Source organism: Temnothorax longispinosus, chromosome 6, assembly GCF_030848805.1.
Source record: "Temnothorax longispinosus isolate EJ_2023e chromosome 6, Tlon_JGU_v1, whole genome shotgun sequence".
In the NCBI taxonomy this organism is placed as follows: domain Eukaryota; kingdom Metazoa; phylum Arthropoda; class Insecta; order Hymenoptera; family Formicidae; genus Temnothorax; species Temnothorax longispinosus.
The window spans coordinates 20,637,603-20,658,312 of record NC_092363.1 but is presented as its reverse complement, the minus strand read 5'-3'; the positions used below and the strand labels follow the sequence as shown (position 1 = coordinate 20,658,312).

At 42.5% G+C, this 20,710-nt stretch overlaps 1 protein-coding gene across 2 annotated transcripts in view; it reads left to right on the top strand.

The window, feature by feature from the left end:
- The window catches only part of Olf413 (DBH like monooxygenase olf413), a 260,512-nt gene that overhangs the window by 159,136 nt on the left and 80,666 nt on the right, over positions 1–20,710 (top strand). For both annotated transcript variants that reach the window (XM_071780496.1, XM_071780495.1), the window contains one exon: positions 6,590–6,865. In XM_071780496.1, coding sequence (XP_071636597.1) covers positions 6,617–6,865 — 249 coding nt within the window. In that variant the 5' untranslated portion in view covers positions 6,590–6,616. The remainder of the gene's footprint in view (positions 1–6,589; positions 6,866–20,710) is intronic.

The following is a 20,710-nucleotide window of genomic DNA, read 5'->3' as shown; positions in this document are numbered from 1 at the left end:
CCCGCGCCGCTCTCGCGAGTCCAAGTTTTGCTTTTGACATTTGTCGGCGATATCGTGCTTTATTTGTTCCCCGGTGCTGCAGGCATACATCGCGGCCGTCGTTTTTGCATACACCGACGACTTCGGGGACGGCGCGATGCGCTTTCTTTCGGATAAATCAATATGCCGGCGCGCCGGTAAACAAGTAAATCAACGCGGGGTAACGACGCGCGACACGGAAATGCACCGATCGACAATTGTGCTCGCATGTCTGGAGTGTTTTGTGAGAATATAATTTAGTTTGGCATATATACGTACGTTCTCTAACGCCTCGCGTCGTCGTCTTAAAATAAAATTCTGATAACTTTAAATTTTTCCAGAACTAAATGATTCTAACAAATATGAAAAGCATGTGGTGTATACAAGTTCAACGAGATGAAAATGATGAATGTATATGTTGTTTGTATGTTGTTTGTATGTTGTTTGTATGTTTTAAAGCTTTAGTAACTTAGAGCTACCGATTTTAAGCTCATAAAAGTTCAACCAAAAAGAATAATTCTTCAAAAGAAGAATCTTTTGTAAATAAATCTCTTCATAATTTTTACCAGTAGGTATCTTAAATTTTATATTTGGGATTGATTTAGAAAATTATAGAGATGCAATTAAAATTTTTATTTAGAAAATTTTAAATAGAAAAGATTCTAAACATAAATATAAGAAAATATAGAAACAAATCAACTTCACAGAATTATACACGTTACTTTTCACCATAAAATGCTGCGCTGAGTAAAGACGGAAATCCGAAATCCTTTTCGAATTCTCATGCGAGAGAAACATAATGTAATACGAAGAGGGTGAATTCGATCGATCATCGCACTTGTATACGTACGCATAGTATGTACTATCACCGCGTGAATTTGTACACGCGAGAGACCCTCGATCCCGATGAGTCCTCGCACCCGGTCGAGCGCTCATTATTTGCCCAACTCGCCCATTCACGCCTCCGTACACGCGACACGTCGATTTATCGGGCAACCAACATTTCGATTCACGTCGTTTTCGCAAAAGCGGTCCTCGATTTATTTATCTTAGGGAGGAGTTTGCACCGACCGAGGGGGTGGTTTATCATCCTCGTGCGGCGTCGCATCCCGTTGCGCTGGCGTCAGTGTGTATACAAGGCGGTTTCGCAATACCGAGCTTGAATGAATCGCATATTTCTCTTTACAAAAATTCGAAAAGTAAAGAATGAAATTTTTCCACACCAACATGAATCATCCATTTACAGTAACTAACGTGATAAGGTAATTACAATTATTTATTTAGATCATTTTTTCACTCTTAAAATAAAGATATGATGTATCGTATACTTTAACTTTTTTACTACTCCGACTTAATGCAAAATAGTTAAATTACAGTTATGCATTTTCGTACTATGAATGAACATTTACATATAAATCTATATTGCAAGAAATATTCCAAAACATTAAAATCTAAATATTTTGATAAAATTTAAATCTCAAAGGAAGAGATAAGAAACTTTTCTCTTTTGCACGAACTCCAATTGGCGAAATCTCAATTAGCGCAGTTTACATTAAAATTTCGATAGTCGCGGAAATCTGTTGCGAGTTTGTCATAAAACGCGGTTTCTAAATTTGATGCGAACCTTAGCGGAGCACCCCGTATAGGGAAAACCGTGCCAGGCTGATGCCGCTAGTGCCAGGGCGCAATTGGAGAGCAATCGACTGAACGACACGCCGCAAATCAAACCGTACCCGCGCGTAGTTCTATCCTCTCCGTGCTGCGTTGCGCGGCGTCACTCGTTCCCATCGCTACGTCCCTTTCGCCCGGGATGGTGTCCGCGTTCAATCTTTTCGGATTCGCCTCCGTTGTGTCCTCTCAATTTGAGTCGACATTTCTCCGGTGCGCTGGAGCGGTTCAGGCAGCTGCTGCGACCGATGCATCACCTCGACCGGGACGTTTCGTGCGTTGCACGCGCCGCTACTGTTAATTGCATCGATTGTTTTCGAGCGGCCGATCGTTCGACGGCGGTGGATAGTCATTGGATGAACCAAAGAGGATTAAACAGAGGAGAAGTTATGTGGCGACAATGTACTACGCTATAGATTTATGGTGCTTTATAGTGAAAATGAACGTGAGTTCATTGAATCAATCTGCAGCAACATTTTTAACTGGCGGTTGATGGAGCAAACTTTTTATTGAAAAACAATTTTTTCTATAATTCTATAGCTATTCCAATAAAAAACAGATTTTAAGAACAACTTTATTCTAATAAAAACAAATTTTAATTAAGTTTTTTAAATTAAATAGATTCGAGCTTTATGATTATTAATTAGAGAATATTAATTAGAGAATAATGGACTACAACAATGTGCCACGCCGTAGATTACGGTGTTCAGTAATAAAAATGAATGTGAGCCATTCTGTAGCAACATTTTTTTGACTCGCGGTTAATGAAATAATGTGAAGATTTTTATTGAAAAGTAATTTTTCCATAATTCTATTCTAATAAAAATAAATATTAATTCAATTTTTTAAATTAAGTTAATAACATTTAACAATTAATATTTGGGAAATTAAATTATGCATACAATTGTATGTCTTTAATAACATTTCAACTTTAAACTTTCATTTAGAATATTTTTGTAAGTATTTTATATAAAATATGTGCGACAGAGAGAGAGAGAGAGAGAGAGAGAGAGAGAGAGAGAGAGAGAGAGAGAGAGAGAGAATATATAATATTACGAATATTAAATTATAATGCGCTCTTGTAATATATTTTATAATATCCATTAAAATAATATAATTATCCAAGATTGGTATATAAATAATACTATTTAATAAAAAAAGTCAAGTATCCTCAAATTAACTTAAAAACCCGCAATTCTTTTTTTCATACTGTGGATAGTAATACAAATAAATATGATTTGATTTTTCGTGAAATCTATCTTTTTCTTCCTAAAAATTAATCAACACAATTTCCAACTAGGTCATCCATTGCATTCGCTGATTGATTTGCCCTTAAAATTAGCGCATTATAATGGCGGCTCGATCAAATGTTTAATTCATGTTGCTTAGTTGGAATTCGCGTAAGCTCGCGTAACGCATCCGATTGCCGATACATTGGTTTTGTTAATCGGCAGTATTAGCCGACGCTTCTCCTTTGTATGCAAGTCCGAACCGTCCAATTATTTCCGCGTAACGTCGCGCTCCTGATACGCGCGTATTCCGCGCATATTCCGTTATTGCTGATTGAATCGATCGGTTTTAATTTCGCGGTTACTGCGCCAGTACCGTAAATCGGGTAATCGGGCCAATTGTGATGCACGCTGTCGGCAATGCCGCGTACCTTGACCCCTGTTAAATCACATGATCGCTAATCCGAACGTTGTGCCCTTTTTTTAAACTATGAAAATCGTGAGCGTTATTTTATCATTGTCACTATACTGCTTTAAGTCGCCTCTCTCAAATGAAATTGTCAGGAAAAATGATCGTTGTTAGCGACAGATCATTGCCTTGAATCCACTTAGTCGAGGTATACATCTTATTAACTTATTGCGCGTTTTGGTCATGATATATCGGTAGCGATTAAAAAATTACGATTAAAAAAATGTTTCTCACACTTATTATCGAGCAACCCTATTGTTTGTAGCATAGATTCGTTTGCGCAAAATGCAATTCTGTTAAACTTGTACAATTACGTCACAAATATCCGCCACGATAAACATCAGTTTGGACCGCGCGATCGCGAGGGATTAAACCAGTCCGGCGGTCGGTGTTTGGCGTCGAACTCGTCGATGATTTCCGCGCGTGTATACGCCGGATTGGCTTACTATTTGCGGCGCATCGGCCGATGCACCACGCCATTGTCGCCGTTAATTGAAACGATCGTTTGCAGATCCGCGGTCGATTCCTGGTCGGGGGTTCAACTCCCATCTCCCGCTCCCTCGCTTTCCCATCCTTGCCCCATAGGTCGCACGTGCGTGTCGCGATACGCAGGTGCACGCGATCGGTATTTTGTATTTTCATCAACCGCACTTCGATTGATCGATGATCTCGATGAAGCGCGCACCAGCGCGCTCATCTCCGCTCTTTCGCGGTCACCGACGCAAAAAAAGCATGGAAAAAGCGCTGTAGCACAGAGTGAGCTACAAGCTGTGTAACAAACATTAACAGTGCATTTGTGGTGACGCCCGAAGAAAAACAGATTCCACGTGAACTTCGATTCTGTTTGGTTTTATTACGGGACTGCTTCGTTTTACATTATAAATGAAGATGATAATTTTGAGCGTTCGTTGTAACAATTTACTAGCGCGCTATCAAATTTTCACCGAACCTGCCATCCAATTTCAGTTCCAATAAATTCATTGTTAAAATATATTTCAATTCTAAAATTTATTAGTAATACTAGTCGCCTAGCAGAAACTGTATTGCACAATTCGCGCAAACAATGCACCAATATCTCCCATTTTTACCAATTTATTGAAACGTTCGAATATAGCGTTTCTCCCCGATATTTTCAATCGAATAAATTTCACTACAAAAAATTTCCGGCGTGCGTATTTTAGTCACACCTGCGATCTCGAGGATGGTGTGTTGTGCGCTCGGCGCAGTTGCTGCCTCTACAGCAATCTCGCCCTTAACTCGTGCCGTGCTCGGCGCGAGGCGCTTACTCCGCAAGTACAAATTGACTTTTTTCTCTCCCCCCCCCTCTCCCGCGGGACGTGCCTGATTGCTGAAAATGCAAAATAAACGGTAGCGCGGCTATTCCGGCCGACCTCAATCCGGCCCATCCCTTTTTCGAGACACGCGCACGGTAAAACGAGAAATTCTCTTTGTTCGCGGATTCATTCCGCCGGAAACTTAATTTTCTCGCGTTTCCCCTCGAAGCTCCGTTGCTCCACCTCGTGTGTCCGTCGTTATGCCTGAAGAAACAAAGCGCGTTATCGCCGATAAAGAGGTCAATAGCGATTTTTGCCGCGGAATCGGCGATAACGTCTTCGTTGAATGGCGGCCCATTAAGCCCGACCTGTCTGATTCTTGAAAATGCAATAGCGACCACCGCGTCGGCGTGAGGATAAATTAATCGTGACGTTGATCGTTATTTATGAGTATTTCTGCTTGGGAAAACGAGGCAGTACGGCTTACTCGTCGGATATGTTTCCACGCTATGAATATAAGCATTACTTCGCGTTGACGGCTAAAACGAGTCGGACCTCGTAATATTGTTGATACAGCCCCTCTTTTTAATTTTGTTTTAAAAATCTGCGTTCTCAACACTTCGCTCACAAAAATTCTCCATAAAGATTTATGAGATTTACTTCGATCGTTCTGAATATCTGATAAACTCTCTTGAAATGAGATTCGTACTATCAGTTTTGCACTGCTTCATGTTTCTGATTAGTCGAACCATGACAATGTCGTTTAAGATTATTGTATTAGATTATGAAATAGCATTATATTGTGATCTTAAAATTTGAACTTAGTGCGAACTATTTCTGATATATATATATATATATATATATATATATATATATATATATATATATATATATATATATATATAAGTCCGCTTAGCAATCTCTGGATCTCGCCTTCTATACTTTCATTATCAATAATTAAGATTTAGGTTATATATATACATATGTAACCAAATTTACACAATTAGAAATTTATTCTGTAGGAAATAAAGTAGAGTATTTGAAATAGCTGATACTTTTGTACAAGAGCCACTTAAAGCAGTCTTATTTTCTGTTTGGCGCGATATACCGTATTTTGCGTAGAAAAAGAACGAAGTCGACCGTATAGAGGTTGAAACAATTTCAAGTGGAGCGCAAGCGTAAATAGCCACTGCGCTACCAGTGCTTAAGGACGATAAAATACGATGCGTACGACTATCGTGCGAATTATGTGAGAAAGCAAGCGCTGTGTGTAGATGCGCGTGCGCAAATACACATACACGGCATGCACCAGCGATCATTTGCGGTTTAAACACAGCGAAAATCGTCCGTTGCGTAAGTAATGGGCAACAACGGTGACGCGAAATACGATCGTTGCAACATTGAAGAAAAATATCGACAGCATGTTCAATATTACTCTCATTTGAAAGTTCAACGGTTTTGTTGTCTTTAAAAATGCAACCAACTGAAGCATACTGGGTACATTGTTTTTTCTACATTTACCATTTTATTGTATTACCGCGCTATTTCTGGAGAACGTTTAATGGTGCAAAATTATATACTGCAGTAGATATTTATTAAATTTTTCATCATCAACGCAAAAGTTTTAAACGAGTAATAAGTTTTTTTTTTAATCGAACGATTATTATATTTTACGATAAATCATATTTCACAATTTTATCTTGTGTTATTATTAATGATGCAGTGAACGTCATTTGTAATCGTTTAATTTTGTATGAAATTCCGTATTTGGAGAAACTTCGGAATATCTTGCCTGTAATATGCGGAATACATTATGTGAATAAACGTTATTCCTCGTTCTCTTATCCATTAAGCGGATTACATCTCTAAGTAGCATAAATTACCTCCGTAAATAAGACAGTCGCCTCAGGCATGCATCGCTCCTGTTTCAGATGTTTTGAGCAGCACCGTACGGAAAGATGAAGACTGCGGTCGGCTCATTTCTCCTCTTGCTCGTCAGCGGTGTCGTCTCCGTCGAATGGAAGCACAGTGCTGTCCTGGATAACAATTTCTTGGTGCTCTGGACGCCTGATGAGAAGGACGTTACATTCGAGATCCAAGTGAAGACCCTCGGCTACGTCGGGCTCGGTTTCACGAAGGACGATGGCCGCGCGGGAGCTGACATGGTCATCGGATGGGTCGATAACAACGGTCAAGTCCACCTTCAGGTGAGTGTCTTTTTGCACAGTATCGGGTAATATCTGATTTCTTGCGGTCACCAGCAAATCTCCTTTGGCCATCTCGCCCGGCTGTGTTGAAGTATAGATATGCGCATTTGCGCATCATGATTGCGAATATATTTACGACCTGGAATAATGATGATTTATAATACATTGTGTCTAAAAAGATAGCAATCCAGTATAGTATTCCTGATGAGAAATCGTACAAGAACCATCATTCTTTCTTTTCACACAGCTCTTGAAGTTTCAACATTGATTATATTATTCAATAAAGTAACGAAAATTAAATTTCTATTGAATTAAAGATTATTTGAAATACGTAAAAGATACTTTCAAAAATTAAATTTATACTTTTGAAAATTAATCGATTAAAGAATTTCAATTTTCGCTGTTAAGTAACTTCTTTTGACAAGGCCGCCGATGCGAAATTGATCATTTATCACAATTTATTATTTTAATAGAAAAAAAAACGTGAATACAGTTTTTATACTGTTGATTTCTATTTTAGACACACAAAGAACTGCAAACGGAAATAGTTGCCGCGTAGAGCATTCACATTAAAGCTCACTGATATTTAAATCAACCGACGTCTCGCTTGTGTACGCAAAGTGCCGGGGGGAGGGGGGAGGGGGGAGGAGGGAGAGCGAGAGTAATCGAGAATAATTATTTCCGTGCTACTGATCGAGTGGAGTTCCCTCTTTGAATATTGTAAAGGCCGCCCTGGCACGCCAACATTGGCGATGGAACGCGCTTAATGGTAGTCATTCGGGAGATAAGTAATGGCTCTCCCGTTTCGATCGGCGCATCGGATAGTTATCAATCATGCCCACTAAAGCCGGCAGCCTGTCATTACGCGTTCTTCTCATTTTGCACGACACTCGGTACATCGAGGACTCGCCCGCGGAAGCGATTGCCTTATGTAATTTTTCCGCGAAAATGCGGTTCCCGTGTAACATGCTCATCATTTTGATGCTGCTCATCTTCACCGCGACGAAGAGAATTTGCGCGACTATAAAATAAACGTGCATGGTCGCTGTTTGCATCAGCTAATTAGACTATATTTAATATGGTTTCTCCTTTCTCTCTCTTTCTCTTTTCCAAAAAATGAATGTATCATTTAATATATATTTAAATTTCATACAGGGCATATTTTATCTTTAACAATAAAATCATATGAAGAAATCATATCATGGCTTTCTGACGAATGAGAAAATCCAATGTTACAAATAACGAAATTAATAGCTATCATTATAAAATTATCTTACTTCTTACGATGATCTCGCTCGAGAGCAGATCGATGTAGATAACGCGATCTGTATCATCTTCGCCGAGCTCAATAAAAAGAAACGCTGACGATCACGTATAGCTTCGACTTTTCCATTTAATTCCGTGACAGCGCGCGAGGCCGAGGTCCGCAAAACTTCCCCCGGATATATCATGAGCTGTCCGCACTGCGGTTAGATCCCAACGCCGTCGTAATAGTTCGGAGTTAATACTGTATGCATGTGCGACGTGAGTGCCGGCGGTGATGGTTCTTTGAATAACAAGGCGTCATTCAAAGAGACGCCGCCGACGCGCTTATGGCACGCCAAAAGAGAGAAAAGTTTCTCCGGGCCGGACGTAATCTAGTTCGCGCGATTTCCACGTGAACGGCCAGGAGATTTCTGTGCCAAGCCACAAAGCGTGTTATTTTCGACCACGTATTTTTTTTTTAAATTTAAAACGTCGTTAGTCGCGCATTTGGGGGACACGGGGCCCTCTTCGGAGACCGGACGCGACGGGGATTACACGCTATCCACCCTTTCATCAGCGTTACGCAGCCGTTGACAGTTTCTGGCCTGGTTCTTTACTAATGTTGGCCGGGGGATAGGTGCGTCGCTTCTTCTTCATCTTCTTTTTTTCTGTTCTCTTTCCCGCCGTATCTCTTTCGTGCGAGCGCTGACTGAATCAACTGCAGAGAAAGGGGAGAGCGCCGCTTGTCGCGTCGCACAAGCTTTTTTACCGTATTTTTACCGGCCATGCCGCGAAACATTCATTTCGCTTCGCCATTATTCCTCGGTTATCCCCCTCCTACATAGATTTATCAGCAGCTACTTTGCGCTCGGCTTTTCGTTGCATGTTAGGCGTCAAAGGAACACCGCAAATGCTCCCTCTGTCCATTTTTATTTCGGTGGGAGCGTGTAATGCTGACGTTATTAAATTTCTCAGCGGGATTATAACGCGTTATACCAGATAGATTTTTTATGAAGTCAAGGAATATTGTGATAAAGCTATTACAGCGAAGATATAAAAGAAACGCGATGAATTAATACTCTTATAATTTTGACAGTAATTATACAACATGACCCATTGCTAGATAAATAAATAAAATTAATAATTACCTATTAATAAATAATCATGTCTTTTTTAAGGAAATAATTATGTAAATTGTATATCATTAAAGCAGTTTTATTTCACTTTAATTAATATTTTGTCAATTCCTATAAAAAAATATTTTACTAACGGAATATACCGCGGATTTATTACGTAATTAACATAATAACAACTTGAAAGGCAAATTGAATTATTACAATATTCTATGACATCCACGATATTTGAATTTTTAAGAAAGGACATAAATTCTTGCTTGTCCTCATTTAAAAAAACGCGGAGTTCGCTTTTGCAACAAAAGGGCTGCTTATATTTATGCGATCGTGATTGGTAGCATTGGACACATCGCGTTTACATTATAGAGACCTCCCGACGTTTCTTACAAAATGGAAAGCAGTCGTAACCGGGAGGACGGGATATAGGAAAGCAATCTTCCACGACGAGTATCGCGAGGGTCGACTGAGAGTGGTTAGGTGGGTAACGCATAGATCGGTATCTACGTAGGTATCTTTATGTCAGTGTTTCCCAAATGGCGTTTCCCGGAATGCCGAATAAAATAAAAATGAAAAACAATCTATGGTCTCGTATCGTGATTTTATTTATTTATTTTTTACTATTTATTTCGATCGCTTCTTATAGATTACGTATGAGTGCTCTAATATCGCTTCTTTTTTTATGAAAACTGAATACGACGATGTCCGATGAAGAAAAAAAAGATATCACGATATCTATAAAATCAAATATGCATTATTACACAAAAACGAGAGAGATAGAAATTAACAATGTCGTAAGCATATATAATGAAAGCAAGCCATCAATTATCGAAACTTAAAGCTTGGCATTTTAATGTCATTTCTTTGCAACATATGTAATATATATGAACTGAGCACAGATATATATGGACTGATGAAAATTTATGTGACGCGCACAAGGGTCGCAATAAACGGTATTAGAAAAGAGGAAAAATATTTCTGGTCGACTCTTGAAGTCGACGCAATTACGAGCTTTATGACGTATCCCAAAGAATTCAGTCGCCATATAACAAATTGGGAAACACTGCTCTACGTGGATGGGTAAGTGGAGAGAAGATAGTCGGGCTGCAGATCGCGTCCGTCTCGCGTGTCCGCAATTTTTCCGGCAGAATCGTTGCTCGCTCGTTCCATAATGCATGCCGCGCGCCGCGCAACGCTCTATACAGTGCAGAGCCGCGTCGCCGGACGTTCTCATACGCCGTGAAAGAGAAGAGAGCCGATAGAGAGACGGTGAAGGAAGGCGCGCGAGGCCGGGCGGAGAGAGAGGAGGAGAGAAAGAGAGAAAGACTGGCATCCAATGGGAGCGAGAAGCTTTTTCGTTATGATCGTAATCTTAGAACCAGACCAGCCGCGGGCATCCGGACCAGCCGGACGACTGCTACTCCGCTCGATTTCTTACTCGTCTCGCAGCCGTCCCTCCGGCCTCCGCGCCGGTCGATACGCGACTTTAATTCCACCATTCGCGGGGGCGATATACGCATCGGAGAGAGCGACGCCCCGCATGCAATCCGATATGCATGCCGCGCCGAGATCGCCCGGGCGCGGCGCGGCGCGGCACGGGCGTTTGTCCACGCCGGGGACTGGCATGTAACGAGCAAAATCACTCTGATTGCGCATGCCATGTGAATTACATGCGCGAAATGCACGGATCCCAATCGCAGTTTGCTGAGAAATTTCCGCGGTCGGTTGCTGTCGCGGTGCTCAAATATATTTCCCTTCTGGCAGGGGCACGAACGGATTCTCGCGCAGCTCAACTACAAAAGTGAAGCATAATAAGAAGTTTGAGTGATTGGCGAGATTCTGGCGAATACACGCAATCAGATATCGAGATCGGAAATCTTCTTGCGAGAGGGGATATAGTGTTATACAACTCCACTCGATTGTTTTGCATGGTAAATCTCGCCGTAGCCAGACGTGCGTCCAGCGCTGACTGTTTGCTGAATAAATGATGCAGCCCGTAATACCGCTAGTCGCAGTGCGCTACTCGTGAAATTCGTGCGCATAACATGGAATAACGGATGAAAGAGAAGCAGGAAGAGAAAGAGGGAGGGGGGGAGAGAGAGAGGGAGACAGGAGGATACGGCAAATAACTGGATGAATTAATAAAGTCGGTGCAACAGGGAGATATCGCTAAATCATAGAAGACTCGTGGGATTATCCATACGCGCGCGCGCGCGCGGGCGAGCGAACGTGAAATAAAGCGCGAATTGCGCATTTCGGCGTTCTACATCAAGTGCGCGTGACCGTGCGCCCCCGCCTGTCCGACCCCCGCTCGTTCGCATAATCCCCCGTAATGCGCCGGCAGATTGCATTTTCAACGAGACCAAATAATTGCGTCCAATTGCGAGGTGTTTAATTCGTTAGGTTCCTCGCATATTGTTTTACGGCATCAGGTCGGATGGCGGGCGGCGCGCAATAATCGCGGACAGCTTTATTAAAATACTTCGCGCGGTTTTCCCTCGCGGCAAACCCCCGCCCCCTCCCCGCGGCGGTCCTTTGTCGTCGATTTGTATCGTCGCACTCCGCCAGCTTTCGTCGCTTTGCATTTTAATAATGCGGCCGATAAGCGACGAGCGCGACGGAAACGCGGAGCGGGGATTCTTTCGCGTCCTCCGCGACGTCAAGCTATCGCTCAGGCTTTACGCCTGATTTACGACACACCGAGATGAGATTTTTTAATAACTCGTATTGTTGTGTAAAGCGTAGTATCTTGTTAAAGTGACTGAGGAAACTGGGGAAACTTCGCGTCTACTATCCGAAGGGTATAAGCGTGCGTACGTAATCTCGTATAACGTAATCTACAAATAGCTGGACACGTGTCTTTTCATGCATCAAGCCCGCTTCGCATGCTTGGTCAATGACTGTAGTTTTATTACTTTGTAGATCATATCTATAGCACCGTACTGTTAGACAATTCGCTATTACCAGATCTTAACTATAATAATGAATTGTAGTATAGTTATAGTTACTCTTTGTTCTAGTTCACAGTTGTGTTCTGTGAACAGTGCAAATTCTGGTTGGATGTCACTTTCTAGATCGTGTAGGTATGTAATAAAAAGCCGGAACTTAACCAACTCTTCTTTTTAGATGATAGTCCGTCTCACCGACAAACTTTCATCAGCTGTGCTTTTCTCGATCACAACTGTGCAATAACAAGTACTATTTAACCATCTATAACTCTTGCTCTTTCATGATTATACATCAATGAGTAGAAATGATATATTTAGCGAGCCGTTGATCAGCTACTACAATCGACATTGGCGAAACTGGTGTTTAGGTAACTTCTGGCTCACAGACATTATTATCCACTCCCCGGCAGATAACTGCCAGGGCGCGAAGGGTTAAATCACCTTTTGCCGGCGCGACAGGGGGTGCGCGACGTAGGAAAAACGAGGAAATGATAAAAGCCCGCCGGCGCGACGTCCTTGCGTAAAAATGCTAACGATGCATCTGCATACGGCGGTGGTGGCGGCGATGCACCATTGCGGAGAGCCACGGGGGCGGCGGAGGCGGGATACGAAACGAGGGGGGAAGGCGGGAGGTGGGCAAAGGGGAGAGAAGCGCAGCGGGATGGAATGACTGCGCGCGCGGAGGCTATTCCCAAGGCACTCCTGCCACGGGATTCCCCTCGATGCGATTTTAGCCGAGGCAAATAGGATTCAGCGTAAATGCAGTCACATGTATATACGCGTATATATGGCGATGTATGTGTGTACGGCCGGCGCTCGCGAGTGCTGTCGCGGCACTGTTTGAACCCTTCCACTCCAATCCCCTCACCCTTCCCGCCCAGCGGTAGAGTCGCGATGGAAATCCGTGGCAGAGCGAATGCGCGAAATTGCGGCGGCTGAAGATCGCTGTCCTGACGATGAGCCTGCGGCCAACTTGATTCCATCCTAGCGCTCGCGCCCGGGTGCTTACCGGGTCAGAACCCGGGTGCCGGGTGTTATGGCATTCGGAACGAACTCTTGGGATCGCCTCGCGCTTCGCTATGCCCGGAAGGAATTCCGGAACAACGTCCCGGAGTTCGTCTCTTTCCTTTTGTTGGCATAACATTGCCAAGTACCTTAACATGTCGCTCGCGGTATACGGTATAGTTTGGAGTCACTTTGGCGACCGCCAGTATTATTATATTCTATTCGTTTGAGTGATTATTAAAAAAGTCTGATTTAGTTGAACAACCTATTAGTATCGAATGTGAGATAACTGCACACGGTTCGTGACGCTACAGTGACTATATATGGACACGCCTTCCCAACCGCCATTAAGGTTTCTTTAGAGAGAGGGATGTGGCCATATTTTTCCATAAGATAACGCACGCGTAATTATTTTAAATCGTCCAATTGTGTCTTCTTCATTGCTCAGCCGTGCGGATCAATATTGCATACATTTCAAGGTAATATTGCGCTTTATTTGGAACTTTAATGGCAGATGATCATCATGATGTAACGATTACATCTAATCGGAAATTATATCTCTTATTAGCCTACCTAGAACGGCATATCTACGATATCTATAGCGACATTATAGTCATTGTAGAGCGTAACTGACATAGGTGCGCATTAACTGAAGGGTTAAACGCGCATTAATTCGATATTCTTAAGAACTTGAAAAAGTGCATGAATTTCAAAGTTAAGAAATTTCATGTATAAAGACCATTTCTTTCCGTTTATCTGAAAAATTCAATTAGTCTGTCGTTTCACTTCACGTCTCAATTGGCATTATCGATCGCCCGCGGTGCATGTACACTCGCGAGATGAACTTGGAAAAGTCGTCGAAGATTGTATCGCCGAGCTGGTCTTTGACGTTGGGAGGTAATCACGCGAGAAACAATACGAGCAAGCGATAGGCAGGTCAGAAAGGAAGGGAACGGAGTCGGGCCGGAGCAGTGCTCGCGCGGATGATAGATCGTGCCTTGTCCCGTGGATATAGATCGGCATTTATAACGCATCGGTTTGTTGAACGAAAGAGAGCTACTTTCCCGGTAAGTTAGATCCCGCCGATCGGCGGCGCGATACTGTCAAAATTCCCATACTCGGGGCGTGAACGAGCGCTCTATTGGGACCACCGGAATTATTATCCCTCGACTACCGCATGTGCGCCGGAAAACTTCGTTAACGGAGCTCCTCTTATTCCCCCTATATCATCGTCCTACCGAATCGTTATATTGAAAACAGAGGCAACGGAGTTTAAATTACTGATTGTAGAAGATATTGATTACTTGTCGTTCTCTCTAGAGACACGGAAGATAACTTGTTACTTTTATAACTATTTGAAATATAATTTTCGAATAGCTAAAAGGGCTAAAAGTAACCGATGAACTTCTGATCTTTCCAAGAGCTAGCGCGACAAATATAATATAAATGCTTCTAACAAGATCGCCCACATGCTTTTGATTTCATAAATATCGACATTTGATTAAAATTTTTTATCGTAAACGATGAGGTTTTTTTAGATGGCATTACTTACAGTTTCACGTAGTGTAAAGGTAAAAGTTAAATACAATTATAACTTGCACTCTTTAGTCCAATGATTTTTCAATAAGATTTTCTGATTCTCGTTTTATTTAGTCTTGACTTCGATCTACCGACGATGGGCACCGATAAAGTTCAAGTGTCGAATGTGTTATTACGTAGATTGAAAGCGGATAATCTCGAGACTGTGCGCGACTTTTTTTTCGTGGCTGTTCACGAGAAATGGTAATGCAGATACGCCGGAAGCGTTTCTTCGCGACTTCCTTCGAAAGTGGCAGATGGTAGTTTTGTACCGACACTGTTTCTACCAGACTTTAACTCCTTTTTTTAGACCGCTAAAAGAGCCATATGTTTTTTTAATATCTTCGCAGCTAATGGATTACACATGCGCCGAGAGAAAAGTGAAACAACCAGCACTTTACAAAACGTTCGTGCTCTTAAAAGAATATAAATCGTAGAAATAATTGCTCACACTAAAAATGAAATTTTCTACGAAAAGGTTAATCCGGGAATTGACCTCGTTTCCAAAATGAGAATCAATAGTTGTATTGTTGGAAATTATTATGTATCGATGACATGGCAATAATTAAATAAAAACGGTATACCTGATGTTATTTAATAAAATGTACCTATATGTTGTTCTAAATCCGCAGCATTGACGAATTCGTCGATTATTGTCACTTTGGAAATCGGCACAATTTTCCCGTTGCGAAATAGTTGAAACATTTATGCGCGCGTGACTTCGTTTCACACATTAATATCGAATTATCAGGAAGTAGTTTGTGCGATCGACGAAATGCAATTAAAAATTTATCCGCGTGTTATCGACCAACTGTGACCTAATACACACCGGCAAATAATTCCGACATACATTATGTGGCTCAATTATCGTGATTATTTTACAGAATCCACTCCGGCGAGTCGGATGCGCGACCCGCATAAAATAATAATTACTGAGGAAGGATAGAGAGGAGGATGGAAGATCGATTCGACGGGCAGATTAATATCGCGAGAGGCGTCGCGCGAAAATCGCGGACCCTTCAAATATGCCGCTCCGTTATCGCGGGTTTGATATGCCCATGACAAGCGATCGGATACGCATGCAAATTTGCGGCGTGGTGCGCGCGGGCGCAGTTATTGAGCCGTAAAATACGATCTATCGATAAATAACGTCGACCGTCGGCGATTATGCCAAAACGGAGCAATCCGGGTCGCGAGCGGTCGGAGATACGTAACTGTAATTGATTGTCGCTTTATGGCAATTTAAAGCGAGACGTCGCGTCGGTCGCTGTTAGAACGATATCGATAAATTGGCGAACGGCGGACAGTCACGCGGCAAATACACAAAATGCGTTTTCACGAAATTGCACGCTACATCCAGTACCACGTGAAGTTTCGAAGCGAGAATACCGATACATCCGGTTGTCAACCGGAAGCTTCCGCTTCGTTCTACTTCGAAACAAACATAATTCGAACACCTTGAATGTCTTAAGTATGATAATAAATTTTCTTATTTTACAAATTGGAATCCGCACAGGATTCGTGCGAGTGTCTTACGACGCGCCCCAAGGGAAAACGAGATCGCTGAGAGACGGTTTGAGAAAATTGACTGGCAGTTAACTAAATGGTGAAAGCTATCGGCGTAATATTTTACTTTCGAGACAGCGACGGTGGATGCCATTAATTCGCAATTAGTCGGAATTAGACGCTAGCGGAATAAGTTTCCGCGAGCGAAATGAGGATTTGCCGAAACGCCGATGCCGTGGTGTGCGAGGGAAAGTTACCGGGGTACGCCAAATTGGGTTCAACTTCTATTGGCTGCTCTGTACGACGACGGTACGATTCATCGATCGTGTTGCGGCTAAGCCAATTACCGATACACCGGCTTTGTCTTCCGGCTCTATCCATGCCGGGTGTCCTTTTAATGTGGCCGATGCGATAAATAAAGAGAGAACCGCTTTTTAATTTTTAATGTTATCGTTCACTCTTACGTAATCCCTCCCAGCGGCCTGCACGAACAAAAATATCCGTCTATTTCGGAATCAACCTGAAAATTTAACGACGACGAATTAGAATCCATTCGATTATTGAAATTCACGTTTCCGTAATACTTGCTTTTAGTTCGCATTATGGTATCTGATTTGCGTTAATATTATCTCTATTAAATAATGAAATTTGGTTTCTATACGTGAGCCCTATATTAAAACCTATTAAAACCTAAAAGGAACGAAGGATATTTCAAGCAAAATTAATCTTTTTTTACATGTTCGCGTCTTAACTGCACATACGGATACGATTATTCATCATTTGTGCGGGAAATAATTGATTTTAATTAATCCGATCCGAACAAGTTACGAGGAAAGAGAGTGCTACATGAATGCTCAATATATAATATAATTCCGCGAGCTCATCTCCCGATACATTTAACTACCGGTGGAGCAATCCTAGTGCGTTTACTGAATGCGAATACTACATTGTAATTGGTTCACCATGATGAGCTTAACCACTATATAAATTGACTGGAAGAGCTCACAACCGGTCTTTAATATATGCCTTTCTATGCCGCGACGTAACGTGAGCTCCGCGATAACTACCGCGAGCGCTTTTTGCTGATCGTGCGTCAGCAATAATCTGCTTCACATACGTGTTCTATTACCGACGTCATTTTATGGTTTCACGATTTGATCTACTCTACTATCGCGATACTAGTATACGCTAACGTTACCGTATTTTGATATTATCCTGCAATTTCATTTCACTGATTTCTATCGCATCTAAATTTGACGCGAATGACTTGTAGTCTTTTAAAAACCGCATTTCGAAGGAAATACTAATTACGAAAATCATAATAATAGTTACGGAATGACGATAAGTTTGGTAACACGTTTATTATCTAATAAACTTTACTTTCTTTTATTTTTCGCGTCGCGACGCACCGGTGAACCGCGATTGACGGCGAGTGGTATACCGTGAGAAAGCGGAAATGGAAGCCGTGTAAAGTTTCCTCGTCGATAATCGAAGGAAACTGCCGGGCAGTAGCCGGACGGTGCGGTGCGCCCGTGCCGCGCTGCACTTGTCGATGTGAGGCACTTTAAATACCGTCAGCGGCTGTCCGTCGTTTTCATGCTAGCGTGTGGGAAGCCACGCGAGTGTCGACATCGCTCAAGTGGTCCAGGACTGACGTTTATCGTGCCATGCCGTCAGCCCGATCTTCTCTCACCCTCTATTATCGCCGCGAGTTATTTGGATCGTTATTGATAGACTCGTTACGACAGCCGGGCTCCTGTGAAATCGGCATTCCTCTATGCTAACGAAGGTGGCCGAGCAGAGATCAACGGCTTCCTACGTATCAATATTCCACTAAACATCGCTTTATGTTGTTGCAATCACGAGTGGACAAAAATAAAAAGAGAAAGAGAAGAGTTTATATAGTTTGCGATGTTTATAACAATGCGCGCGAATTTATCTTCAATTAATTATTATGTCATAATGTTATTATTAAGTGTAATTATTTTACATTTCTTGTTCATTTAACATAAATAATTTTATTCAATTTTAAAGCTGTTAGGCGGTAATACCTGTTGGTGTTTTATCAAAACGCTATCGATGGGAAATTAATTGCCGGTCGTATTTCCCCAGAAAAAAAAAGAAAAACAGAAAGAGCAGGCAAGTCCTTGAGGAAAATCTTGCCGGCGCTTATGGAACCGTCCGTGTCGAATGAGGTTCTTCAGACACTTTGGAGGCCACGATGCTGGTCGTGACAAAAAGAAATTAATCGCAGCTATCGTAGCGCCGTGCTATTACATGGTGGCAAGGAGAGTTGACGGCAAGAAACGGTGGTTGAAGCGTTCGCCACGATTAATCCGCCTTTTTATGATATCATCCTCCTCTGCACTCATGCGATCCATAACCGTCCTAGGGACTTAATCCAGCACGGTGAGAGGATATACATTTGTTTCCTCCTTCTCTCTCTCTTTCCCTCTGTTTTTTCCTCTCTTCGCAATACTTTCTTTCACGCTTGGATAACGACGGCGCAGAGAAAATCCTTAATAATTGTTTTCGTTATTTCTTGTTATCCGTAAGACCGAATGGGAGTCCACGGGTGAGTAGGACTGGATGGCCCTAGAGCGGGGTTGCAGGGACGATACAAAGGATCAAATCTGCCAGCTCTTAACGAGCCCCGGCTTAGGATGCGAATCCTCGGGGCGAAACTGGCTTACATTGGCGACTAGGAGAGTTATCTCCGGCGGGAGGGAGAGGAAGATGTCGTTGCAGCGCGAGGAAACAGATAGATAGAGACTTAGAGTTTTAGTCGGCGGATAGAGAAGGATTGCGGAGGGACCGCTCTCTCTCTTCCGCTCCTCAGTCCTCCTACCTCCCCCCTATGTCCCTCTTATCCTTGCTCGTCCCCCGTATCTCCGGGTGTAACAAGCGCCAATGTAAAGTCGACTTCGGCTGACTCAGCCTCGGCGAGGCCGTGTAGTTTTACCTCTTCTCAACGGCTTCGTGCAACCCTTTCCTGCCGTCCCTCTGCATCTCCTCCCGCCCTCGACTACCGCTACCTCTGTTCTCCGGCTTCGAGCCGTCCCACATCCTCTGCGACTTTCGTATTGTATCGAAATTCCCGAGAGCCCTGCACGCTCTTGAGACCGGGCAAAAATGGTTGGCTGCTCTTCAAAGGCGATGCACTTTTTGTTTCCTTTCTCCCGCCAAAAAAGAATCGGAAGATTCTTTAATTGGTAACGACTGGGCGAGTAATCTCTTTCTCTCTCTCTCTCTCTTTCTAAGTTTCTTGAAGTTTTAGATATTTGCGTATAACTATAATAGTCTCGTGTCAATTAAGGATAAGGGAAATTTCTACACGGTTAAGTTAATCTCTGATGGCTATATCAAACCTGATCTAATAATATGCGACGTATAGCGATTGAAGGGAATTAGGGCATTGCGGATACTGCAAAGCTTGATGTACGTATATTATAGTCTTCACGAGAACATCTTCGCAAGCCGAACAGACAAGACACTTCGCTGGAATACACGCGCGTCGAAGTTCGCGTGTGGGAAACGTGTGTAGATACGGCCGCGCCGTTTGAAGTTTCAACGATCCCATTATTTTCGTCCCGAACAAACTTCCGCCCGGGAGCCTTCGTTCGCGCAGCGAATTCCATTAATTAATCCCTTAATGAGCGATGCTCGTTAAATCCGCGACGAGATTAAATAATATTTCTCGGTAGCGATTGCGTCTCGGGACTAGGGGAACCGGTCGAGTTGCCTTGTTCCCTTATTAAAGTCACGTACGGCTCATTATATTTCTCTCGCGGTGTATTCTCTTCTCTTTTTCGTTCTCTTTTTATCCTTTTCGGACGCACAACCGCCGGCCGCCACGTAACTTCGAGGTTAACGCTTGGCGAACGAAACGAGATCGCCGCGGCAAGATTTCAGAAACCGGCTACCTCCTTGCTCTCCGCATGCGTGAAGCGTGCGTGACACGTTTTTACGCCTCTGCGTGGCGATCCGGTTGACGATGAGATTCCTCATTTTGCTCGCGTCGTGCCGCGCCGCGCCATCCGCCGGCCGGTCTGACTCGCGTACTTAACAGCGTTGCGTGATTGATTTGAATGTATGGGAATATTATTACGTAGAATTATTTTCTTACCGTAGAGTTTGAACGGCGCGTTCTGATATAAACGTCTGATTCTGACATATAAACGTTAATTACATTTACGTTTTCGAAATTTTTATATTTTTTTGAAAAAAGCCAAAGTTCTCGAACGAAAGGAGAATAAAAGAATTGATATCGAGATGTAACTTGAATTTTTTTTTTTTCAGAAGAATATTTAATTTGAAATGCTTGATTCTTGATATATATAATTTATATATTTTGTGTTTGTATCACTGGAGTAAAACGTGGAACGTTTAAAACATGAGTATAATGAAGTATCCATGAAACGTAAACGTGCAAT